Source organism: Rhincodon typus, chromosome 2 (genome assembly GCF_021869965.1).
Source record: "Rhincodon typus isolate 14 chromosome 2, sRhiTyp1.1, whole genome shotgun sequence".
Taxonomy (NCBI): Eukaryota; Metazoa; Chordata; class Chondrichthyes; order Orectolobiformes; family Rhincodontidae; genus Rhincodon; species Rhincodon typus.
The window spans coordinates 13218885-13246085 of NC_063333.1; the positions used below are offsets into that span (position 1 = coordinate 13218885).

General features: G+C 45.2%; 1 protein-coding gene across 1 annotated transcript in view; it reads right to left on the reverse strand.

Moving 5' to 3' along the window:
* Positions 1-27201, reverse strand: part of LOC125487346 (5'-AMP-activated protein kinase subunit gamma-2-like) — a 213138-nt gene that overhangs the window by 103482 nt on the left and 82455 nt on the right. Inside the window, exon 3 of the mRNA XM_048618592.1 lies at positions 7191-7467. Coding sequence (XP_048474549.1) covers positions 7191-7467 — 277 coding nt within the window. The remainder of the gene's footprint in view (positions 1-7190; positions 7468-27201) is intronic.

A 27201-nucleotide genomic window follows, 5' to 3' on the forward strand; every position in this document is an offset into this window, starting at 1 on the left:
TGTTCAATATGATCATGACTGCTCCCTCATCTCAATGCCTGCTCTGTCCTTATATCCTTGGTACCTTTAGTGTCTAGAAAGCTATTTATTTCTTAAATTTACTTAAAAGACTTCACCTTCACAGCCTTATGTGGAACAGAATACCACAGATCACACCTACTAAAGGAAGACATTTCTCTTTCATCCTGATCCTAAAGGGCCTAGTCCATAGCCTGACACTAAATGCCTTGTTTTAGAATCTCCAGTTAAGGGAAAAATTTTCTCTCCATCCAGTCTCTACTACCCTGTCAGATGTTTCAATGAGATCCCCTCTCATTCTTCTAAACTCCAGTCAGTACTGGTCCGATCAACTCAATCTCTCCTTCTCTGACCATCCCAGCAATCAGCCTGGTGAACCTTCACTGCTCTCCTTCCATGGCAAGTATATCTTTTCTTGGGTAAAGAGACCAAAGCTGCACACAGTACTCCAGGTATGGTCTTATCAGTGCTCTGTACAATTGCAGTAAGACTTCCTTGCTCCTGTACTCATATCTTCTTACAATGAAGGCCAACGTCCCATTCACCTCCCTAACTTCTTGCTGACCTCCATGCTTGCTTTCAGTGACTGGTATACTGACACCCGGGTCCCTTATTACTTCAACATTTCCCAATCTATCACCAAGTATATAATACTGCGACATTCAATTTTCTTCTACTGAAGTGGATAACTTCACACTTACCCACATCTGCCTGGCTTTGGCTCACTCTTAAAACTTCTCAAAATTGCTGTGAAGCCTCTTTACATCCTCCTCACCACTCACCAAGTTTTGTGTCATCAGCAAACTTGGAAGTATTTCAAAAAAATCATACAGTTCTACTCTTTGGCCCATCGACTCTGCACTGCCAAAAATACATTAAGTTTACACTGCATTTGATTCCCTCGTCCAAATTACAATTGTTAATACTTGGGACCCCAGCATTGACACTTGCTGTAACCGACGAGTCAATGTTTTCCACTCTGAAAATTCTTACCCTATTTGTTGTCTGCTAACCCGGCTCTCCATCCCTGCCAGTATATTACTCATCAATCAATGGGCTTTGATTCTGCAATTAACCTCTCATCAAGGAACCTTCATCAAAAGCTTTCTCAAAATCCAAATATAACATGGAAAATGATTCTACTAGTTATGTCCTCAAAGTATGCAGTAGGTTTGTGAAACATGATTCCCTTTCAGAAACTCATGTTGACGTTGTTTAATTCTGTTGATATCTTCTAAGCAACACTTTTATAAGAGACTCTAGTGGTCTCCCCTACTATTGATGTTAGGCTAACCAATCTGCAATTCCCTGTTTTCATAGAATCACTACAGTGTGGAAAGAGGCTCTTTGGCTCAGCTAGTCCACACCAACCCTCAGAGCATTCCACCCAGTCCCATCCCCCTACAACCCACCTAATCTACACATCCCTGAACACTGTGGGCAATTTAGCATGGCCAAGCCTGCACATCTTTGGACTGTGGGAGAAAACTGGAGCACCCGAAGGAAACCCACGCAGACACAGGGAGAATGTGCAAACTCCACACAGACAGTTGCCTAAGGGTGTAATTGAACCTGGGTCCCTGGAGCTGTGAGGCAGCAGTGTTAACCACTGAACCACTGTGCCTCCCAACTTCCTTTTATATATAGTTACAATCTAATCATGCTTTTAAAGTTAAACTTCAAAAAATAATATTAATTTCCTTCAATTCCTCCTTCTCACTAGACCCTTGGTTCCCAAGCAAACAACTCTTTTTATCATATGCATGTACATGTAATGGCATGGACATTGGTGAGGCCACTTTTGGAGTACTAGGTACAGTTCAGGTTGCCCTGCTATAGGAAGGATATGATTAAATTGGAAAGGATGCAGAAAAGATTTACAAGGATGTTGCCGGACTGGAGGGTTTGAGTTGTGAGGGGAAGCTGGATAGGCTGGGGCTATTTTCCCTGGGGTGTAGGAGGCTGAGGGGTGACCTTATAGAGGTTTATAAAATCATGAGGGGCATGGATAGGGGAATAGCAAAGGTCTTTTCCCCAGGAGTGGAGGATTTTAAAACTACATGGCATTATCTTAAGGAGAGAGAGAGAAAGATTTAAAAAGGATCTGAGGGGCAACTTTCTCACACATAGGGTGGTTCATATGTGGAGTGAACTGCCAGAGGAAGTGATAGATGCAGGTACAATTTTTAAAAAAACATTTGGACAAGTACATGAATAGGAAAGGTTTAGAGGGATACGGGCCACATGCATGCAAATGGGACTAGTTTAGTTTCGGAAACCCGGTTGGCATGGACGAGTTGGACCGAAGGATCTGTTTCCATGCTGTACGACACTATGATTATGTAGAACAACTGGTACAAGCGGCACCTCTGTCTCTTTAATACTGTTTGTATGTGAGTGTGGCAGGATCCACAAAAGGAGAGTCTGGCCAAACCCACATCCTCTTCTACTTTGGAGAAGGAGGGAAAAGATACATTGGTAAATGGAGGATTGGTGGGTGGGAAGGATTGGAAATTTGGAGTTGCAGGTTCCAACCCTGAATAACCACTTGCTTTCATCTTTGCCTCACATCGTATTTAATCACTCACTGGCACAAAACATAAACTGAAATATTCTGCCGCCATCCACAAAAGCTTTGCCCAGAGACAAAAGTCGAAAACCAGACTGCCTGTCACCCATAGGATGGTGTCGCCCTTCGAAGGATGAAATGCCATCAGTACTGTCCCACTTCAGCTGCAGGCAGTTTTTAAAAAAATCTGATTCAACTGCTTGTTAATGTCCTATCGATTGTGGTTCAGCTGTGGATTCTACCACAGGGTTATCCTGGAGAGTATCAGCTGCTAACATTGCAGGTAGTTAGAGACTTTTAAGCGACTCTTGGATAGGCACATGGATGATAGTAAAACGTAGGGTGTGCAGGGTATTTTCATCTTAGTAGGATACTTCATGGGCTGAAGGGCCTGTACTGTGCTGTAATGTTCTATGTTCTATGTAGTCGAATACATTCTTGCCAGCAGTAATGGATGATTCAGACCTCCGATACATTTACATGCCACCTCTCTCACATGTTGAAGGGGAGACATAAGAACATAAGAAATAGGAGCAGGAGTAGGCCATCCGGCCCCTCAAGTCTGCTCCACCATTCAATAAGATCATGGCCGATCTTTTTCATGAACACAGCTCCCACTTACCCACCTGCTCACCATAACCTTTAATTCCTTTACTGCTCACAAATCTATCTATCTCTGCCTTAAATGAGACAGCCTCAATGCTTCACTGGGCATGGAATTCCACAGATTCACAACCCTTTGGGCGAAAAAGTTCCTCCTCAGCTCAGTCCTAAATCTGCTCCCCCCTTGTTTTCAGGCCATGCCCCCTTGTTCTAGTTTCACCCGCCCTGTTTCAACAACCTCCCTGCTTCTATCTTATCTATTCCCTTCATAATTTTTTATGTTTCTATTAGATCCACCCCTCATTATTCTAAATTCCAATGAGTGTAGTCCCAGCTCATACTCATAAGATATCCCTCTCAACTCTGGAATCAGCATAGGTGAACTTCCTCTGCACCCCCTCCAGTGCTAATACATCCTTTCTCAAGTAAGGAGACTTTGGATCATACTGAGCATTTCCCAGACCTTGGTAACCATCTCTCTCAAAAGACCACCTTCAATGAGGAGACCCAACACTGCACCAGCTCAAACTTAGGGCAAACTACAATAAAGACAACAAGGAGCTCAGCAAGTCCTGGGTTATAGACCAGTTGACGCCAGCACAATCCTTCACTGGAATGAGACCTGGACAGTGTATGAGCAATAGTGTTACAAAAACACTCTGAAATTCTGAGATAGTAGGAACTGCAGATGCTGGAGAATCTGAGATAACAAGGTGTAGAGCTGGATGAACACAGCAGGCCAAGCAGCATCAGAGGAGTAGGAAAGCTGACGTTTCGGGTCTGGACCCTTCTTCAGAAATGGGGGAGGGGAAGGAGATTCTGAAATAAATAGAGAGAAGGGGAGGCGGATGGAAGATGGATAAAGGAGCAGATAGGTGGAGAGGAGACAGACAGGTCAAAGAGGCGGGGATGGAGCCAGTAAAGGTGAGTATAGGTGGGGAGTTAGGGTGGGGGTAGGTCAGTCCAGGGATGATGTTTTTCGGTCATTCCAGACATGGTGTTCAGTCTGTCATAGATGAGTTTGTAGTTTTGCTTGAATGTTTATATTATTGGTTTCATGAAGGACACAATAATTTGTTCAACACTCTTCCTCACACTGATTCAAGAGGATGAGGCGAGGCATTGCTGGTGGAATTTCTGGGATGCTGTTTTGTGTCATTGTTACACAGTTCAGGTCTGACTGTAGTATAGGAATGTGCTAACAACTGCTCTGCACATTCAAACGTTTGTGGACTTGTGGAGGTCTTTGTTGTCAAAAACTAGCTGCTATAATTTATAATTATGCTGTGGGAACAATAGAGGTATTTTTCTTTTGCCCATAATAGGGAAAATCCTGACTCCGAATAGCCTGACTTGCCCACTTCCTGTAGCTGGAGATAAACTCCTAGAGATGTGCTATTTACAATTTACCTGATATTAGCTATTCAACTCAAAGATCAGCTGCGCTTTGGTGTGAATATTAAACACGACTTGAATAGAAATTCTTCAATCTCAGAATCTCCTTCCCCTCCCCCATTTCTGAAGAAGGGTCCAGACCCGAAACGTCAGCTTTCCTGCTCCTCTGATGCTGCTTGGCCTGCTGTGTTCATCCAGCTCTACACCTTGTTATCTCAGTGCTGGGATCTGTTTCTTGGTTTTGCAACAATGCTCTGCTGCAAACTGCATTGTAATTTTCCAGACAGGAAACAAGAGATAGAGATGACGCCCAGTACGTTCTTACACAAATTGGCTCCATTCCATGCTGCTTAAAAAAAATTCAATGTTTATTCCCAAGTAAAAGTGCATCCCATTGCTCTTTTTCTTAAATAAAGGAAAATACAATTACTTGCCTTTTACATTTATTGTGATATTGCACATATTTCACTCATACTCACCATCAAGCATGGGCTCAGGCAAAACACCACAATGCAAATCATAATGTAAAATTGGATTCCCAAAGTAGAGCGTTCCAGACTGGATAATCAAATTTAGTGATCAAGTGGGATTGGGGGACAGAGTGCAGTATTATTGAAATTTCCTCTGCCTCAGGGATACACATAATCATTGGTAGGGAGAGTTCACGGAGGAAATAGAGAAGTGTGTTTGTGTCTGTGGCATTTTTTTTCATATTCATCCAAGGGATTTTCACTTCATTGTCCATGCCAGAATTTATTACCCATCCCAAATTGCCCAGAGGGCAGTTAAATGTCAGCCACTTTGCTGTGGGTCTGGCATCATTTGTTGGCCAGGCCAGGTAAGGACATTAGTGAGCCAGAGAGGATTCTCCCAATGGACATTGGATTCATGGTCACCATTAGACTACTGATTGCAGATTTTTAATTGAATTCAAATTTCATTATCTTCTGTGGTAGGATTTGAACCCAGGTCGTGTCTGGATTAATAGTTTACCGATAATACCACTAGACCATCACCTCCCTCATGTACATGGTATTGCATGTGTATGAATGGGGGTGTATTAGGGTGTGCGGTGTGTTTTGACAAGTGGTTATAACAGTGTTCTAAAAGGCATTCTGCAATTCCTCTTTACACTCAACAGAAAATCGAGGGAATTGCACAATAGATCCGCATGTGACTGATCCAATGTAATTGCCTGAAATGAGTTGAAGGATGATGCATTTAAGGAACGGTTGCACTCATGTTTAATTTAACCCCATGGGAACAGCAGGATACGTGTGCCACATTTCAAACGGGCCAACTTCTCACTATCAAACTTATGAAAAACGCAACAGTGTGCCTTCAAATGATCACATCAACCAAATATGGATATGGTAGCAAAACTGAGATTTTGACTCAGCAGAGAACTTGAATGGCAGATTATTAGATGCATTCAAATCATATCAGGGCTTGATAGAATAAATAAAGAATAATTGTTTCAATTAGCAAGAGGGTTTGTAACCAAAGGATAAGGATCATTGGCAAAAGAACTGGGTTGTTGGGGGAGGAGGGAGGGTGCCAGAAATGAAGAAAAATAAACTACGCAGTGAGTTGCTATGGCCTGGAATACAAGGTGTGGTGGACTGGTGGAAGCAGACTCAATTGGAACATGAAACAAAAAAATTACAACACTTTAGAGAAAAGGGAATGGTATAAATTGGCTATTTCCATTGAAGAGCCAGCACAGCATGGCAGGCCAAATGGTCTTCTATGCTGTATACAAATATAACAAATAGCAGCAGGATGAGAACATTCGGCCCACCAAACCTGTTCAGCCATTCAAAATGACCATGGCTGATCTTCTTTACTGCCCATTCCCCGTATCCCTGGATTCTGTGGACATCTGCCAATCTCAGCCTTGAATACATTCAACGATGGAGCATCCACCATTCTCTGGGGTGGAGAAGTCCAAAGGTTCACAACTCTTTTGAGTGAAGTAATTTATTCTCAACTTAGTTCTAAATGTTCATCTGCTATCCTGAGACTGAACTCCTGTGTTTTAGATTCCCCATTCAACAGAAACAACCCCTTAGGATCTATGAGGGATCCAAAAAAGACTCATTTGGGACTCAGAATATTAACTCTGTTTCTCTCCCCACAGAACCTGCCAGACCTGCTGAGGTTTTACAGCTCCTTCTGTCTTTATTTCAGATATCCAGTATCCACAGTATTTTGCTCTGATTCTCTCAGTATTTACCCTGTCAAGTCCTTACAGAATCCTGGGGGATTCAATGAGATCTACTCCTCCCTTTCTTCTAGATTCTGGAGAATATAGATCCAATCTACTCAGCCTCATCACAGGACAACCCTCTCGTCCCAGGGGACACAGTCAACAGAACCTTCATTGTACTGCCTCCAATGCTCCAACGTGCGTTAGAGAGAGAGAGTGAGAGAAAATGAAAGAGAGACAAAAGGAGAGAGAGAGCAAGCAACAGCGAGAGAGATACAAGATAGAGACAGAGAGAGAGAAAGAGAGAAAGAGACAGATACAGATGGAGAGAGAGAAAGGGACAAAAAGAGAGCCTCTTTACACACACCGCACCTCCAGTGTTAACAATTCCCTCACCTTTTCTTGATCTGGAGAAAAACTTCATGGAGACAGGCGAGGTAGAGGTGGAACTGCCAGAGGAATCCTTCGAGGTGGAGCGGAAGATCCCACTGAAGCTCATTCGCCGGGGAGACCTTGGCGAAGAGTCTTGGGGAAAAGGGAATACTGTTTTTGGAGAACCAGGGCTCTGCTTCACCCTCACTGGAGCAGAAACGGGGCTGGAGGGTCGGTTGTAAAAATTCCGGGAGAAGAATCCTTTGGAAGGACTACCACTGGAATGGGAGCTGTCTTCACCCTGTAGGTGGGAACACAAATCAGGCCTCATAGCAGAAATTGTCACACCAAAACCCATCAAATAGGAAACGTTTTGATACATTTTTACTTTAACCGTGCACTTTTGAAGGACAAGGAATTCACAAAAAAAGCAACAAGATGCAGCAACATATCCCCTGCAAATCCCATATACAGATTACAGCTCGTCTAGTCTCCAGCGATTCTGCATAAATTGCAAGAACTGCCCAAAAGAGAAATCATCCATACAGATAAGGTAATTGCAACAATTGTGCTGTGGCAGAATAAAATGTGAAATCATAATGGCCTCACAATCTTACAAAAGGTCAAGGGCTTTCTGCAGCTTGTACAAAATAATGGAGCACAGAAGGAAGCCAGTCAGTCTATTGTACCATTGCCAGTTCTTTGAAAGAGCTATCAAATTAATTCCACTACCCTGCCCCTTTCTCTTGGCCCTGAACAATCTCCCCTTCCAATATTGGAAGCCTTTCAGTATCTTGTACACATGGAAACCTTTCATCTTCAGCTGATCCGTTTTGGAACCATGTGTTTTAATGTTAACATAAGGAACCCACGTTTTCAACCGAAACGTCAGCTTTCCTGCTCCTCTGATGCTGCTTGGCCTGCTGTGTTCATCCAGCTCTACACCTTGTTATCTCTAATATCAAAGAAAAGGCTATAAAGGTTTCCAGCTGGGAATTCAGGTGAAACTAGTTTAACCAGTGACAGGTCTGAACATGGAACTCACTTTTTATCAGGAGTAGTTGAGGCAAATAGCATCGATGTATTTAAGGGTAAGCACGACAAAGACATGAAGGAGATAGGACTAAAAGGGTATGTTGGTGGGGTTAGATGGTGGAGGGTTGGAAGTGGACCTATTAGGGACAAATGGCCACTTCCTCTTCTGTGAATATTTGTGACGAGGTACTAATCAGATCACGGCTGGAATATAGAGAACAGCTTTTGGTCCCTTATCCAAGAAAAGATATTCTGGAATTGGAAGCAGTGCATGGAAAGTTCACTTGGTTAATACCGAATATGAAGGGACTGTCCTATGAGGAGAGTTTGAATGGGTTGGGCCTGTATTCATTGGAATTTAGGAACACGAGAGGTGGCCTTGGAGAAACATACAGGATTCTTATGGGACTTGACAGGGTAGATGTGGAAAGGTTGGTTCCCCTTGTGGGAGGGATTAGGATCAGAGGGCATAATCTCAGAATAAGGGGTCACGCATTTAAGACAAAATGAGGGGGAATATTTTCCCTCAGAAGATAGTGAACCTGTGGAATTCTTCCTCAGGGCTATTGAGACTGGGTTAAGTATATTCAGACTGAGATCATTGGATTTTAATCGGTAAGTGAAATAACTGCACAGAGGCTGGTAACCCATCACCAAGTCACCCTTTATCTACTTACAGCTCAGAGTCAGTCCCTGAATAGAGGAGATTCTAAATCCCCTGGTTATATTAGTCAGCTAGGGCTTTCTGATTAGCCCAGGTTAACAACCCCAATCAATGAACTCATAGTCAACAAGATCAACCTGGTTCCAATCACTACAGTAAGAGAACCAAGAACTATGGGGAAAAGGCAGAAAAGTGGAACTGAGGATTTCCGCATCAGCCATGACCTCATTGAACGTTGGGGCAGACTTGATGGACTGAATGGCCTACTTTAGTTTCTATGCCTTATGGTCTTATTTCATCAGTGGTGAAATTTCAGGTTGTGGTCCTCCTAAGAAACCTTAGTGGGCTAAATATTTGATACAGTCCCAAGTAGGTCTGAGGTCTGAACTGCAGTCCATTCTACATTACTGATCGGAAATGGGTCTGCAGAGACTGCAGTACAATTTGGTCCAGATATCAATACCACTGGTGGAGACAGGAGACTAATCAGTTGCAATTCGCATCTCTGATTTCTACGGCTGCAGGCCAGAAGTGCTCAGAGGGTCATGACTTGGCTTCAGTCCTCATCATCAAGAGAGGAAGCAGTACCAAAATAAGACAGGTGCAGATCTCAGTGCAAAGTAATTGCTCACAACAGATGCACAGACTGAATCAAAGACACAGCTGGAGGCCAAATTTACAGCAATCTTACACAGACAGACTCAGCTGGAAGCCGAGTTAGAAGAAAAATATTTTGTTAAAATAGAAAGTGAGGATTCACGATCATTGTTTCACGCAGAAAGAATTAATCCACTATCTTTATCCATTTAAACTGTGGCTCACCGGTTAGCACACTCACTTCTCAGTCAAAACGGGGGAGTTCAAGTCCCATTCCAAAACATGTAATTCAGCCAGTTAATTCAATACTATCCAGTCTGAATGGGTACGTTTCAGATAACGCATTACCTGTTGGCTCTGTTGGATGTAAAAGATTTTAAAGTGCCATTTCGGAGAATAGTGAGAGATATCTGAAGCAAGGAGGTTTACAGCATATGGGCAGTCAGTGCAAAAGGACTGCCAGAGTTTAGGTACTGTGCAGTTCTGTGCTGTGTACAATTCATGGGTCTGTGTGTTATGTCTGCTTCCCTTAAAAAGGGCCTTACATAACTGGGTTCTGCGATCCTTTCCCTCGCAGATCTGGACACTTACTCCATGCACTCCACGTGTGGTTGCAGCCATTTTCTTCCCCATTGCATTTCCGCCAGGATGTAACTGGACAATCAGATGTAACTGCTGAAACATTCACAGCAGTCTTCAGCCAGAAATGCTGAGATGATGATCCATCTTGGCCTCCTCCAGTGGTCCCCAGCATCACAGATACCAGTCCTCGGGCAATTTGATTCACCCCACATAAAAAAAAACAACACAGCACAGGAACAGGCCCTTTGGCCCTCCAAGCCTGTGCCAACACATTCTGCCCTTCCACACTAAAACTGCTTCACTTACTGGATCCGTATCCCTCTATTCCCTCCCCTTTCATGTATTCAACCAGGTGCTTCTTGAATGCTGCTATGGTTTCTGCTTCCACTACCTCCTCTGGCAGCGTGTTTCAGGCACTCACCACCCACTGTGTGAAAAACTTGCCTCGGATACTTCTTTTGAACTTCCCCTCACCCCACACCTTGAACCTGTGTCCCCGAGTAATCGACCTTTCCACCCTGGGGAAAAAAGCCTCTTACTTTCAATCTACCCATGCCATTCACAATCTAATAAACTTCTATTAGGTTGCCCTTCAAGCTCCTGCATTCCAGTGAAAACAAACCCAGTCTAGTCAACCTTTCTTCATAGCCAAAATCCCTTATACCAGGCAACATCCTGGTAAACCTTTTCTGTACCCTCTCCAAAGCATCCACATCCTTCTGGTAATGTGGTGACTGGAACTGTATGCAATATTCTAAGTGTGGCCTAACTAAAGTTCTATAAAGCTGCAGCGTAACTTATCCATCCTTTAACTCAATGGCCCTTCCAATGATGTCAAGCATGCCATAGGCCTTTTTTACTACCTTCTCTACCTGCGTTGCCACCTTCAGTGATCTGTGGACCTGCACACCCAGATCCCTCTGCATATCAATACTCCAACAGTTCTGCCATTCACTGTATAATTTCCACCTGTACTTGACCTTCCAAAATGCATCACCACACATTTGTCTGGATTAAACTCCATCTGCCATTTTTCTACCCATGCCTCCAACTGATCTATATCCTGCTATATCCTCTGACAATCATTCTCACTATCCACAACTCCACCAATCTTTGTTTTATCCGCAAACTTATTTATTAGACCAGACAGGTTTTCCTTCAAGTCATTTATTGAGACCGCAGACAGCAGATGTCCCAGCACTGATCCCTGTGGAACATCACTAGTCACAACCCTCCATTCCGAAAAGTATCCTTCCACTGCTCTGTCTCCTATGATTAAGCCAGTTCTGTGTCCATCTTGCCAGCTCACCCCTGATACCATGTGACATCATCTTTTGTACCTGTCTGCCATGAGGGACCTTGCCAAATGCTTTACTGAAGTCCATGTAGACAACATCAACCACTTTTCCTTCATCAATCATCTTCGTCACTTCCTCAAAAAACTCGATCAAGTTAGTGAGGCACAATCTCCCCCACACAAAACCATGCTGTCTATAGCTAATCAGTCCATTTGCTTCTAAATGCTTATAGATCTTATCCCTCAGCATCTTTTCCAATAATTTCCCTACCATAGATGTGAGGCTTACAGGCTGGTAATTCCCTGCTACCTTTCTTAAACAATGGAGCAACATTGGCTATTCTCCAGTCCTCTGGGACCTGACCTGTGGCCAGGAGGATATGAAGATGTCTGTCAATGCTCCAACAATTTGTTCTCTTCCTCTCTCAGTATTCAGGGATAGATCCCTACTATACTCCCTTTATACTTATGACACTGTTGCCAAATTTCAAACCATCGCCATCTACAGGTTTGCTGATGACACCACTGCAGTGGGATGGATATCTAACAATGATGAGTGAAAATACAGCAAGCAGATAGAGTGTTTGGTGACATGGTGCATTAAAAAAAATCTGTCACTTCTATATATGTACAAAAAGCCTTGGGTTTCTCCTTAATCCTGTTTGCTGATGACCTTTCATGATCCCTTTTAGCCTTTCTAATTCCTTGTTTAAGTTCTTTCCTAATATCCTTACATACTTCAAGGGCTTCGTCAGTTCTTATCCTCCGAGATCTTACGAATGCTTCCTTTTTCTTTTTAACCAAGATCATAACATCCCTGGTCGTGCAACATTCAAGTAACTTGCCATACCTATCCTTCATTCTCGCAGGAACGTGCCACTCCTGAACTCTTATCAACTGCCATTTGACATACTCCCACACGCCCAATGTAGATTTACCCTCAAACAGCCACTGCCAATCAACATTCTGCTCCTATGATGCTGCTTGGCCTGCTGTGTTCATCCAGCCCTGCACCTTGTTGTCTCGGATTCTCCAGCATCTGCAGTTCCTACTATCCCTGCCTAATACTGTTGTTTGACTTCACCCAATTTAACACTTTCACCTGAGGACTGTTGTTATCCCTATCCATGAGTATCTTAAAACTCACGGTATTGTGGTCACAACTCCCGAAATGCTCCCCGACTGAAGCTTCACTCACCTGGCCAGACTCATTTCCCAAAACCAGCTCCAGTATAACCAGTATCTCCAGAGGAGACAGCAGCACCCAGCCCTGCCGAGTCTTCACCATCCCCCCAGACCTCCCCCTAACTGAGGACGAACGCTCAGTCCTCAATAAAGGGCTCACCTTGTCCCCCTGCAACCACACATCAACGAATACCACTCACGTTTGGACATTGAGCAATTTTTTTGCCACCTCCGCCTCCGCGCGTACTTCTTCAACCGTGAACCTAAGCCTCCCTCTACTGACCCCTTCTGCCTCCTCCAACACACCCCCTCCTCCTGGACACCACCCCAAGGCCTCCTACCCTCCCTCGACTTCTTCATCTCCAACTGCCATCAAGACATCAATCGCCTCAACCTCTCCACCTCCCTCACCCACTCCAACCTCTCCCCCGCAGAACGTGCAGCCCTCCGCTCCCTCTGCTCCAATCCCAACCTCACCATAAAACCCGCGGACAAGGGAGGAGCAGTTGTAGTATGGCGCACTGACCTCTACATCGCCGAGGCCAGACGCCAACTCTCTGACACCTCCTCCTACCGCCCCCTTGATCATGACCCCACCCCCGAGCACCAAACCATCATCTCCCAAACCATCCACAACCTCATCACCTCAGGTGACCTTCCACCCACAGCCTCCAACCTCATCGTTCCCCAACCCCGCACCGCCCGCTTCTATCTCCTTCCCAAAATCCACAAACCTGACTGCCCTGGTCGACCCATTGTCTCCGCCTGCTCCTGCCCCACTGAACTTATCTCCACCTATCTCGACTCCATTTTCTCCCCCTTGGTCCAGGAACTTCTTACCTACATCCGTGACACCACCCACGCCCTCCACCTCCTCCAGAACTTCCAATTGGACATCCAGTCCCTATACACCTGCATTCCCCATACAGGTGGCCTAAAGGCCCTCCACTTCTTCCTGTCCCGCAGGCCCGACCAGTCCCCCTCCACTGACACCCTCATCCGCTTAGCCGAACTCGTCCTCACCCTCAACAACTTCTCTTTCAATTCCTCCCACTTCCTACAGACAAAGGGAGTGGCCATGGGTACCCGCATGGGCCCAAGCTACGCCTGCCTCTTCGTAGGTTACATGGAACAATCCCTCTTCCGTACCTACACTGGCCCTAAACCCCACCTCTTCCTCCGTTACGTTGATGACTGCATCGGCGCCGCCTCGTGCTCCCACGAGGAGTTTGAACAGTTCATCCACTTCACCAACACCTTCTACCCCAACCTTAAGTTCACCTGGACCATCTCTAATACCTCTCTCTCCTTCCTGGACCTTTCTGTCTCCATCTCCGGCAAACACTTAGAAACCGATATCCATTTCAAGCCCACTAACTCCCACAGCTACCTTGAATACACCTCCTCCCACCCACCTTCCCCTATTCCCAATTCCTTCGCCTCCGCCGCATCTGCTCCCAGGATGAGGAATTCCACTCCCGTACATCTCAGATGTCCTCATTTTTCAAGGACCGCAACGTCCCCCCCTCAGTGGTTGAGAACGCCCTCGACCGTGTCTCCCGCTTTCCCCGCAACTCATCCCTCACACCCCCTACCCGCAAGAACAACCAAAACAGAATCCCCCTCATCCTCACGTACCACCCCACCAACCTCTGGATCCAACGCATCATCCTCCGACACTTCCGCCATCTGCAATCCGACCCCACCACCAAAGACATCTTTCCCTCCCCACCCTTATCTGCTTTCCGGAGGGAACACTCTCTCCGGGACTCCCTTGTCCGCTCCACACTCTCCTCCAGCCCCACCACACCCGGCGCTTTTCCCTGCAACCGCAGGAAGTGCTACACCTGCCCTCATACCTCCTCCCTCACCCCCATCCCAGGCCCCAAGAAGACTTTCCATATCAAGCAGATGTTCACCTGCATATCTGCTAATGTGGTATACTGCATCCGCTGTTCCCGTTGTGGCCTCCTCTACATCGGGGAAACCAAGCGGAGGCTTGGGGACCGCTTTGCAGAACACCTATGCTCAGTTTGCACTAAACAACTGCACCTCCGAGTTGCAAACCATTTCAACTCCCCCTCCCATTCCTCAGACGACATGTCCATCCTGGGCCTCCTGCAGTGCCACAATGATGCCACCCGAAGATTGCAGGAACAGCAACTCATATTCCGCAATGGGAACCCAGCAGCCCAATGGTATCAATGTGGACTTAACAAGTTTCAAAATCTTGCCTCCCCCTACATCATCCCAAAGCCAGCCCAGCTCATCCCCGCCTCCCTAACCTGTCCTTCCTCCCACCTATTCCCTCCTCCCACCCCAAGCCCCATCCCCATCTCCTACCTACTAACCTCATCCCACCCCCTTGACCTGTCTGTCCTCCCTGGACTGACCTATCTCGTCCCTACCTCCCCACCCACACTCACCTCTCCTGGTTCCATCCCCGCCTCTTTGACCTGTCTGTGTCCTCTCCACCTATCTTCTCCTCTATCCATCTTCTATCCGCCTCCCCCTCTCTCCCTATTTATTTCAGAACACCTTTCCCCTCCCCCATTTCTGAAGAAGGGTCTAGGTCCAAAACGTCAGCCTTCCTGCTCCTCTGACGCTGCTTGGCCTGCTGTGTTCATCCAGCTCTACACCTTGTTATCCCAGTATAACCCCTTCCTTGGTTGGACTATTTACATGCTATATCAAGAAACCCTCCTGAATAGTTCTTACAAATTCTGACTCATCCAAGGCCCTCGCATGAAATGACTCCCAGTTAATATAGGGGAAGTTAAAATCACCCACCACAACAACCCTGCTGTTTTTACATCTTTTCAAAATCTGTGTACATCTTCTCTCCTCTATCTCCCTCTGGCTGTTGGGAGGCCTGTAGTATACCCCCAGCATTGTGATTTCACCTTTCCTATTCCTGAGTCCTACCCATTTTGCCTTGCTGCATGAGTCCTCTACCGTATCCTCCCTCAGTACAGCTGTGAGATACTTCTTTTACCAGGAATGCAACTTCTCACCCCTTTTACATCCCCTTCTACCACATGTGAAATATCATAGTCCTGGGACATCCAGCTGCCAGTCCTGTCCCTCTTTCAGTCAAGTCTCCATAATTGTAATAATGTCATAGTTCCAAGTACTAACCAAAGCACTAAGCTCATCTACCTTGCCTATTATACTTCTCATACTGAAACCCATGCATTTCAGACCACCTCCCCTGCTCTCTTCAGTAGTGTTTCCCTGCCTGTTCTTGTTCTTAGTCATGTTTGTCTTGGTTTCTACCTCTCCCTTAATTTCTGCATCTACTGCCCTACACCTCTGGTTCTCATCTCTCTGCCACACTAGTTTAAACCCTCCCCAACCACGCTACCAAATATCCCTCTAAGGACATCAGTCCCAGTGTTACCCAGGTGTAACCTGTCCAGTTTGTACAGGTCCCATCACCTCCAAAATCAGTCTCAATGCCCCACAAATCTGAAACCCTCCCCCTCACACCATCCTTTCAGCCATGTGTTCATCCTATACATCCTGCTGTTTCTACTCTGACTAGCTCGTGGCACGGGTAGTAATCCTGAGATAACTACCTTTGAGGTATCAAGGTACTGGATACTGCAAAGGCTATGGGCCCTGACAACATTCCAGCAATAGGACTGAAGACTTGTGCTCCAGAGCTTGCCACTCCCCATAGCCAAGCTGTTCCAGTCCAGTTTCAACACTGACATCTATCCCACAATGTGGAAAATTGCCGAGATAAGTCCCCTACACAAAAAGCAAGACAAAATCAAACCCAACCAATTACCACCCAATCAGTCTACTCTCAATTATCAGTAAAGTGATGGAAGGTGTCACCAATAGCGCTATCAAGCAGCACCTGCACAGCAATAACCTGCTCAGTGACACCCAGTTTGGGTTCCGCCAGGGCCACTCAGCTCCTGACCTCATTACAGCCTTGGCTCACACATGGATAAAGAGAGCTGGAGTCACACTGGACATATAGGTAGATGGTACTCAGGGTACTGTCCTAGGCCCAATCATCTTCAGCTGCTTCATCAGTGACCTTCCCTCCATCATAAGGTCAGAAGTGGGATGTTCGCCGATGATTGCACAATGTTCAGCACCATTCATGACTCCCCTAATATTGAAGCAGTCCATGTTCAAATGCAATAAGATCTAGACAATATACTGTCTCTTGACATTCAATGGTGTTACCCTCACTGAATCCCCACTATCAATATCCTGGGGGTTACCATTGACCAGAAAATCAACTGGACTCACTACGTAATAAACACAATACTGCAGCAAGTAACTCACCTCCTGACTCCCCACAGCCAATCCACTACCTACAAGGCACAAGTCAGGAGTGTGATGGAATACTCCCCACGTGCTTGGATAAGTGCAGCCCCAACAACACTCAAGAAGCTTGACACCATCCAGGACAAAGCAGCCCACTTGATTGGCACCACATCCACAAGCATCCACTCCCTTCACTACCAATGCTCAGTAGCAGCAGTGTGTACTATCTACAAGATGCACTGCAGAAACTCACCAAAGACCCTCAGACAGCACCTTCCAAACCCATGACCACTTCCATCTAGAAAGACAAAGGCAGTAGACATATGGGAACACCACCACCTTCAAGTTCCCCTCCAAGCCACTCACCATCCTGACTTGGTACTATATCACCGTTCCTTCACTGTCACTGGGTCCCTCTGCCTTAGCCTCCAACACTGCACAGAAAATAGCCCCAGCCTATTCAGCCTCTCCTTGTCACTCAAACCCTCCAACCCTGGCAACATCCTTGTAAATTTTTTCTGAACCCTTTCAAGTTTCACAACACCTTTCCGATAGAAAGGAGATCAGAATTGAACACAGTATTCCAAAAGTGGTACAGCCGCAATATGACCTCCAAACTCTTATACTCAATGTGCTGACCAATAAAGGCAAGCATATCAAATGCCTTCTTCACTATCCTGCGACTCCACTTTCAAGGAACTATGAACCTGCATTCCAAGGTCTCTTTGTTCGGCAACACTCCCCAGGACCTTACCAATAAGTGTATAAGTCCTGCCCTGATTTGCCTTATCAAAATGTAGCACCTCACATTTAACTAGCTTTCATTTCCAGCTGGAGATTGCTTATTTGTGTCCATTGCTATGTATTTAGTAGGGTGTCCAGGATTTGGAGTGAAGCTTTCTTTACCTGGCTATATTTCAGTGTTTATTCTACCACCTTCAACTCAGGAGGGGCTAATACAAACACACATCACTCGATAATAGATGCTTGGAGATTTTAAAGAGTAAATACCTACTGTGAAACCGGAAAACAAAACACAGGAGTCACTAACCATCCTGAGATGTGATAATAATAGGAAAGTAATAGTTGTTTCTGTTGCCTTAAGATGCAATAAGAACCAGGCCAAAAACAAGATCAAACGGAAACCTTTACATGGAAATTTCTTACCTGCTGTAACCGTCCATCCCTGTGTCATAAAACTGACTTTCTTCATGTTTCGCCCCTGTCCTAGCCCTGCACCCAAATTTCCTTAGTTTTTTTTTCTCAGATCTCCCCTCATGTCCTCTTTCAGCTCATCTTGTCCAACTCTGCTCTTTCAACCTAATTCTCTGGACTGCCTTCCTGCACCAGCGCTAGCTGAGACTGGAAATGTTTTCCCTGCTTCGGCCACTGTCATCATCCTTCTCAAATCTCTCTCCACCTCCCTCTGCCGGAAAAAAAGCCGACTCTTTACCTTTCTGTGCTTGCAAGTGTCTGGTTATCTCCAAACTCCATTTCCCCTCTGGAGTCCTATCACCTATTGTTGCTGCCCAAATCCATGCTCTATCTTTCCTCTAACTCCACACTTTGCAGTCAGGTTTCCATTCTTTTCACAACACGAAGCAAAGTTTGTTTCCTTCTCTCTAATGCCGAAACTCCACTGTCCAGCTGAGCTGGACTGTCCTCTCTTGGTTCCTAGTGTTATGGACCAAACCAGATCCCCTCAAAACATATCAATGAGATAGCCTAGACCCTAACTTTTATCTTATTTAAAGGCAAGCATAACATGCTGTGGTCCGATGTGGTTTATTTGGTCAAACTACTAGGCTATAAGCAAAACACACTTGATTCTTACACTACAGTTAAAATACAAACAACAAAAAAGAAGATTTGGCATAACCTTAACTCTAATAAATTACTTAACAGAAATAATATATTATTTAACTACTACTCATCAATTGTTCCAAAATAGCAGCATCCTATAAACACACCCTTGGCAAAGGCAAATTCAGCAAAACAGATTTCCCTCACTTTCTATCTCCTTCAGTCCAGGAGAAAGGAAAAACTGAAAGAATGAACCTAGCAGCAGAAAGAGAGCTGTACCAAGCAGCTTCAGCACCAAAAACCCTAACTTCAACAACTGAAAGCAAAAACTAAAACCTTGGGTCTGTGTGAACCTGACTCCACCCACTCATGCTTCTTCTGTCTACTTTATTAAAAAACCCAAAGCCATTTACGCTGCTTTCCATGGAGCAGACATCTCATCACCAGGTTTACAACACCCCTCTCCAAGAGAAACAGGATAGAATAACTCCTTCTTAAAGGCACAACTTGTCACATTAGTCATTTGTGGTCAGACAATCTCCTACAATTGCTTCTCTTCTCATTTGTGCACCATTATGTCTGGAGTTCCTGAAGGATTTACCTTGTCATGCACCACCTTCTCATCTATAGGTTGCCCTTCCAGCAAACCCATCCAAGGAGATGATGTCAGTTTGCTGATAACATTCAGATTGACCTTTCCACAGCCTTCTGTGACCCCTCCATCACTTCCATGTCGTCAGACCATTCCAGCCTTTACAGAGATGGAGGCATGGTGGTAATGTTACTGGACTGATAGACCAGAGGCCCAGGCTAATGTTCTGGGCACTGGTGTTCAAATCCCACCATCGCAACTGGTAGAACTGTAATTTTATTAATAAATCTGAAATTTGAAAGCTAGTCCAATGGTGACTGTGGAGCAATCACTGATTGTAATAAATATCCATTTGGTTCGCTAACATCCATTGGGACATCTACTGTCCTTACCTGGTCTGACCTAAATGTGACTCCAGATCCATAGCAATGTGCTCGACTCTTAACTGTCCTCTGAAATGGCCTGGCAAGTCACTCAGTTCAAGGGCAATTATGAATGGGTGACAAATGCCAGTCTTGCCAATAACACCCACATCCCTTGAGAAAAAAAAAGAAAAAAAATGCCACTAAGTGATGGAAAATCTTCTAATCAAACGCAATGGAGACCAAACCCATTATTCAAGGCCCTTTTTAAGTCATTTGTGGGATATGGGTATCACTGACTAGGTCAGAGTTTATTGCCCAGCTCTAACTTTCCTGAGGACACTGCTGTGGGTATGGAGTCACCTGGTAAGGACAGCAGCACAAGGAGATTAGTGAACCAGATGGGTATTTACAACAATTGACAGTGGTTTCATGCAGACCAGCTTTTTAATTTCAGATTTTTAAAAATTGTATTCAAATTTCATTATCTGCCCTGAAAGGTTCTGAACCCACGTTCTACAGAATGATAGCCTCAGGTTCTGTATTACTAGGCGAGTGGCATTACCACTACACTAATGCCTCCCTAGTCACTGTTTCTGTCCTTGTCACTAATTTCCATGCCGTTCCCTGGACACTGTCATATATTGACCCAGATTGTTACAGTGCTGTTTGACAGTGAGCTGAGCTTCTAACCCTTATTCTTTCCATTATAACCAACAAAAGGTCCGAACCTTTGTAAACTACAGCTCATCCACAAAACTGCTTTATGAGTGCAAACTCACACCAACTCCCATTTTTTCATTACCTCCATGCGCCCTGACCTACACTGCATTCTGATCTTCAACAGACTGATTTAAAAATGTTAATTTTGATATAGAAATGTACTCATGGCTTCCCCCCTCTTCCAAGTCACCTATCTCCTTAACTTCTCCAACATACAGTGTACATGCACTGCAGAAATTGGCCAAGATTCCTTCAATAGCATCTTTCAAACCCATAACCACTACCACATCAAGCTTGCTCAGCCATTCAACATTAACATGCTGATCTTCTTTATCAGCACTATACTCTTACTCTCTCCCCATACCCCTTAATATCTTTAGCTTATATAAATCTATTGCTTTCTTAAATATATTCATTGACTTTGCCTCCGCAGCCTTCTTGGTAGGGAATTCCACAGGTTCACCACCCTCTGGGTGAAGAAATTTTTCCCTCGTATCAAGGCTACTGGCTTTCCTGAGAACATGACCTCTTCTTCCAGACTCCCTGACCAGGGGAAACATCATCCCTGCATCCAGTCTGTCCAGCTCTGTCAGAATTCTGTATGTTTCAATGAGATCCTCCCTCATTCTTCTGAACTTTAGGGAATACAGACTCAGTGAACCCAGTCTCTCCTGTAATGAGCAACCTGGCATCCCAGCAATTCGTCTGGTGAACTTAAGGGTTAATATAGTTGGCAGGCTGCAACTAGTGGAATGCAACAAGTCTCAGTGCTGGGGCCTCAACTATGTACAATACACATTAATAACTTAGACGAAGAGACAAAGTGTCAATGTTTGCTGACAATACAAAGTTAGTGCAAATGTTAAGCTGTGAGGAGAACACAGAGGCTGTAAACAGATATAGATAGGTTACGTGAGTGGGCAACAATATGGCAGAATGGAAAGGCGGAGTCATTTTTTAAAATGTATGAGCCTTGTAAATGTTGACATTCGGAGAAATTTCAATGTACTCGTGGTAGGAACGCTGAAGGTCAGCATGTTGGTACAGCAAACAATTAGGGAAGCAGTTTAGCACCATTGGCCTGTTATTGCAAGGGGATTGATGTACAGGAATAATGAGGTCTTGTATAGGGCTTTGATGAGACTGCGTCTGGAATACTGTATTTAATTTTGGTCTCCATGTTTGAAGGAGGATAAACTTGCATTGGAGACAATAAAGAGAAGGGTCACTGGATTGATCTCTGCAACAATGAAAGGCTGAGTAAATTGTAATTATTTTCTCCGGAGTTTAGATGAGTTAGAGGTATCTCACTGAAATGTACAAGATTCTGAAGGGACTTGCAGAGTAAACAGAGAGGTTGTTTCCCTTGATTCTAAAACATGGAGCACAATCTCAGGATAAGGGGTCAATTATTTAAGACAGATGAGGAGAAATTCCTTCAGTGAAAGGACTATGAATCTTTGGGAACAAAAACAGGAATTGCTGGAAAAGCTCAGTAGGTCTGGCAGCATCTGTGGAGAAAAACCAGAGTTAACATTTCGGATCGAGTGACCCTTCCACAGAACGCCGGTCACTCAACCTGAAATGTTAACTCTGATTTCTTTCCACAGATCCTACCACACCTGCTGGGCTTTTCTAGCAATTTCTATTTTTGTTTCTGGTTTCCAGCATCTGCAGTTCTTTCGGTTTGTTTTGTGAATCTTTGGCATTCTCCAATCCAGTGTGTTGTGAATGTTCCATCATTTCACACATTTAAGGTTGGGATAGACAAGAGTTATTCTCTCAGGGAGTCAAGGGGTATGGGAGTGGGCAGTAAAGTAGTACTGAAGCCAAACATCAACAATGATCGTATCGAGTAGCAGAGCAAGCTTAGCAGGCTGAATGCTCTTCTCCTATTGCTATTTCTTGCTTTCAAAGCTGGGAAGCTGCAGATTCTAAGCAAAGCATTCAAACAAGTCTCCTCTGAAATGAAGAGATAGTAGGAACTGCAGATGCTGGAGAATCTGAGATAACAAGGTGTAGAGCTGGATAAACACAGCAGGCCAAGCAGCATCAGAGGAGCAGGAAGGCTAACATTTCGGGCCTAGACCCTTTTTCAGAAATGGGGGAGGGGAAGGGGCTCTGAAATAAATAGAGGGGGGGGACGGTGATAGAAGGTGAATAATGGAGCAGATAGGTGGAGAAAAGACGGACAGGTCAAGGAGGCGGGGATGAAGCCAGTAAAGGTGAGTGTAGGTAGGGAGTTGGGGTGGGGGTCAGTGAGGAGGGAGGGGCGGGAGGGGGGGTGGGAGGACGGACAGTCAAGGAGGCGGGGATGAAGCTAGTAGATGAGTGTAGGTAGGAAGTGGGGGTGGGGGTTGGTCAGTGAGGTAGGAGGAGCGGATAGGTGGGAGAGAAGTCGGACAGGTCAAGGAAGGATACACTCCCCACTAGCCCCACCACCCCTGGCACTTTTCTCTGCAACCGCAGGAGGTGCTACACCTGCCCCTACACCTCCCCCCTCACCCCCATCCCAGGCCCCAAGAAAACCTTCCACATTAAACAGATGTTCATCTGCACATCCGCTAATGTGGTATATTGTATCCGCTGTTCCTGGTGGCCTCCTCTACATCGGGGAAACCAAGCGGAGGCTCGGAGACCGTACTGTGGAGCACCTACGCTCAGTTCGTGACAAACGACAACACCTCCCAGTCGCGAACCACTTCAACTCCCCTCCCACTCCCTGGATGACATGTCCATCCTGGCCTCCTCCAGTGTCACAATGACGCCATCCGAAAGCTGGAGGAACAGCACCTCATATCTCACCTTGGAATCCTACAACCCAATGGTCTTAATGTGGATTTTACGAGCTTCAAAATCTCCCCACCCCCGACCTCATCCTAAAATCAGCGCCCCCTCTCGTCCCCACCTCCTTGACCTGTCCGTCTTCTCTCCCACCTATCCGCTCCTCCTACCTCAATGACCAACCCCCACCCCTACTTCCTACCTACACTCATCTACTAGCTTCATCCCTGCCTCCTTGACCTGTCCGTCCTCTCTCCCACCTACCCGCCCCTCCAACCTCACTGACCAACCCCCATCCCAACTCCCTACCTACACTCACCTTTACTGGCTTCATCCCCGCCTCCTTGACCTGTCCGTCTTCTCTCCACCTACCTACTCCACTATCCACCTCCTACCACCGCCTCCCCCTCTCTCTATTTATTTCAGAGCTCCCTTCCCTCCCGCCATTTCTGAAGAAGGGTCCAGACCTGAAACGTCAGCTTTCCTGCTCCTCTGATGCTGCCTGGCCCGCTGTGTTCATCCAGCTCCACACCTTGTTATCTCCTCAGAAATGAAGTTGGGTCTCTGATCTGTCACAGGTAGTGAAAGCTCAGAGTAACAAAGAAAGAGTCATAGGTCATACAGCATAGAAACAGACTCTTCGGCCCATCATGCTTATGCCAACCAACAAACACCAACTACACTAATGCCATTTACCTGCACTTGGTCCATAGCCGACTATACCCTGCATTTTAAGTGCTCTTCAAGGTGCTTCTTAAATGTTGCAAGAGTATCTTTCTCCACCATCCTCTCAGGCAGCATGTTCCACATTTCTACCATCATCTGGGTGAATTTCTTTTTCTCAGATTTCCACTAAACCACTTACTCCCCACCTTTAACTTATGCTCTCTAATCTTAGATGTGTCTGCCATGGGGATGGGGAAGAGATTCTCACAATCTACTCTGTCTATACCTTTCATAATTTTGTATATCTCCCCTCAGCCTCCAGCCTAGCAAGTATCTCCACATAGCACCCTTCTCATCCCATGCAACATTCTGCGGAATATCTTCTGCATTCTTTCCAGTGCAATCACATCCTTCTGATGGTGTGGTGACCAGAACTGCACGCAGGTCCCTTTGGTCCTCAGTACTCCCTGGGGACCTACCATTCATTGTCTATGTCCTTCCCTTATTAGACCTCCCCAAATGCATCACCTCACACTTATCAGGATTAAATTCCATCCGCCATTGCTCTGCCTAATTTGCCAGCTGATCAATATCAGACTGTAGCCTGAGACTATCCTCTTCACTGTCAGTAACACCACCAATTTTCATGTCATCTGCAAACTTACTAACTTTGCCTCTACATTTACATAATATACATAACCACATTAACTGCACTACCCTCATCAATATATGCAGTTACCTTTTCAAAACTGTCAATTGAAGTAGTCAAAAAGGATCTCCCTCTAACAAATCCGTGCCATCCCTGATCAATCCCTGCCTTTCCAAGTATTGATTAATCATGTCCTTCGAATTATTTCCCGATTACTAATATCAGAATAATTGGTCTGCAATTACCTGGCCTATCCCTGCTGCCCTTCTTGAACAAAGGAACTACATTAACCATCTTCAAGTCATCTGGCACTTCACCTTTGGTTGATACAGTATTAAATATTTCCACCAGGGCCCCAGCAATTTCCTCCCTTGCCTCCCATGGCAGCTTAGGATACATCTCATCAGGCCCTGGGGAGTTATGTACCTTTATGTCCGCTAAACATCTAATACCTCCTCCCTATTAATCTTAAACATGCTCCAGAATCTCACCATCCCAACTGAAATCCCCAGTTACAATGTCTTTCTTTTTTGTGAATACATATGAGAAATATTCATCTAAGCCCTCACCTAAGTCCACTGGCTCCACGTACAGGTTGTCCCTTTAGTCTCAAATAGGCCCCACTCTTTCCCTGGTAATACTCTTACTCTTAATACACTTATAAAACATCTTGGAGTTTTTCTTGATTCTATCTGCCAAAGATATTTCATGGCTACTGTTTGCTCTTCTAATTTATTTTTTTAAGTAGCCCTTACACTCTCTATACTTTTAAACGGCCTCCCCTGTTTTTAATAGTGTGGTGCTGGAGGAACACAGCAGGCCAGGCAGCACCAGAGGAGCAGGAAAGCTGACGTTTCGGGTCGGGACCCTTCTTCAGAAAATGAATATCCTGACCCAAAACGTCAGCTTTCCTGTTCCTCTGATGTTGCCTGGCTTGCTGAGTTCCTCCAGCTCCACACTGTGTTATCTCTGACTCCAGCGTCGGCAGTTCTTACTATCTCCCCTGTTTTTAATGTGCTTACCTGACCTTTGCTTCCACCTTTTTCTTCATCAAACTCTCCATACCCCTTGACATTCCTTGACATGTTGATGTTGCCCTTCACTTCAAGAGAAACACACTGGCCCTGAATTCTCACTCTACTACTTTTAAAAGACTCTCATTTTCTAAATTTACACTTACCTGCAAGTATCTACTCCCAGTAAGTTTGCCAGATCCTGTCTAATGATATTGAAATTGGCCTTCCCCCAATTTAGACATTTACTGTTGGCTAGATATCTAGGTAGAATTTATGCTGCTATAAATTAATTGTTAAAGTACTTTCAAAAAACTCTGTGCCAGGATTCAAGTGACTGACAGCCACTTTGTGAAAACATTAGCATAGAACATAGAACATAGAACATTACAGCGCAGTACAGGCCCTTCGGCCCTCGATGTTGCGCCGACCTGTGAAAACCAATCTGAAGCCCATCTAACCTAAACTATTCCATTATCATCCATATGTTTATCCAATGACCATTTAAATGCCCTTAAAGTGGGCGAGTCTACTATTTTTGCAGGCAGGGCATTCCACGCCCTTACTACGCTCTGAGTAAAGAACCTACCTCTGACATCTGTCCTATATCTATCACCCCTCAATTTAAAGCTATGTCCCCTCGTGCTAGCCATCACCATCCAAGGAAAAAGGCTCCCACTGTCCATCCTATCTAATCCTCTGATGATCTTGTATGTCTCTATCAAGTCACCTCTTAACCTTCTTCTCTCTAACGAAAACAGCCTCAAAACCCTCAGCCTTTCCTCATAAGACCTTCCCTCCATACCAGGCAACATCCTGGTAAATCTCCTCTGCACCCTTTCCAATGCTTCCACATCCTTCCTATAATGCGGTGACCAGAACTGTACGCAATACTCCAAGTGTGGCCGCACCAGAGTTTTGTACAGCTGCAACATGACCTCATGGCTCCGAAACTCAATCCCTCTACCAATAAAACCTAACATACTGTACGCCTTCTTAACAACACTATCAACCTGGGTGGCAACTTTCAGTGATCTATGCACATGGACACCGAGATCTTTCTGCTCATCCACACTACCAAGAATCTACCATTAGCCCAGTACTCTGCATTCCTGTTACTCCTTCCAAAGTGAATCACCTCACACTTGTCCGCATTAAACTCCATTTGCCACCTCTCAGCCCAGCTCTGCAGCTTATCGATGTCCCTCTGTAACCTACAACATCCTTCTGCACTATCCACAACTCCACCGACTTTGGTGTCATCCGCAAATTTACTAACCCATCCTTCTACGCCCTCATCCAGGTCATTTATAAAAATGACAAACAGCAGTGGCCCCAAAACAGATCCTTGCGGTACACCACTAGTAACTGAACTCCAGGATGAACATTTCCCATCAACCACCACCCTCTGTCTTCTTACAGCTAGCCAATTTCTGATCCAAACCGCTAAATCACCCTCAATCCCATGCCTCCGTATTTTCTGCAATAGCCCACCATGGGGAACCTTATCAAACGCTTTACTGAAATCCAAATACACCACATCAACCGCTTTACCCTCATCCACCTGTTTGGTCACCTTCTCAAAGAACTCAATAAGGTTTGTGAGGCACGACCTACCCTTCACAAAACCGTGTTGACTATCCCTAATCAAATTATTCCTTTCTAGATGATTATAAATCCTATCTCTTATAATCCTTTCCAACACTTTACCCACAACCGAAGTAAGGCTCACTGGTCTATAATTACCAGGGTTGTCTCTACTCCCCTTCTTGAACAAGGGGACAACATTTGCTAGT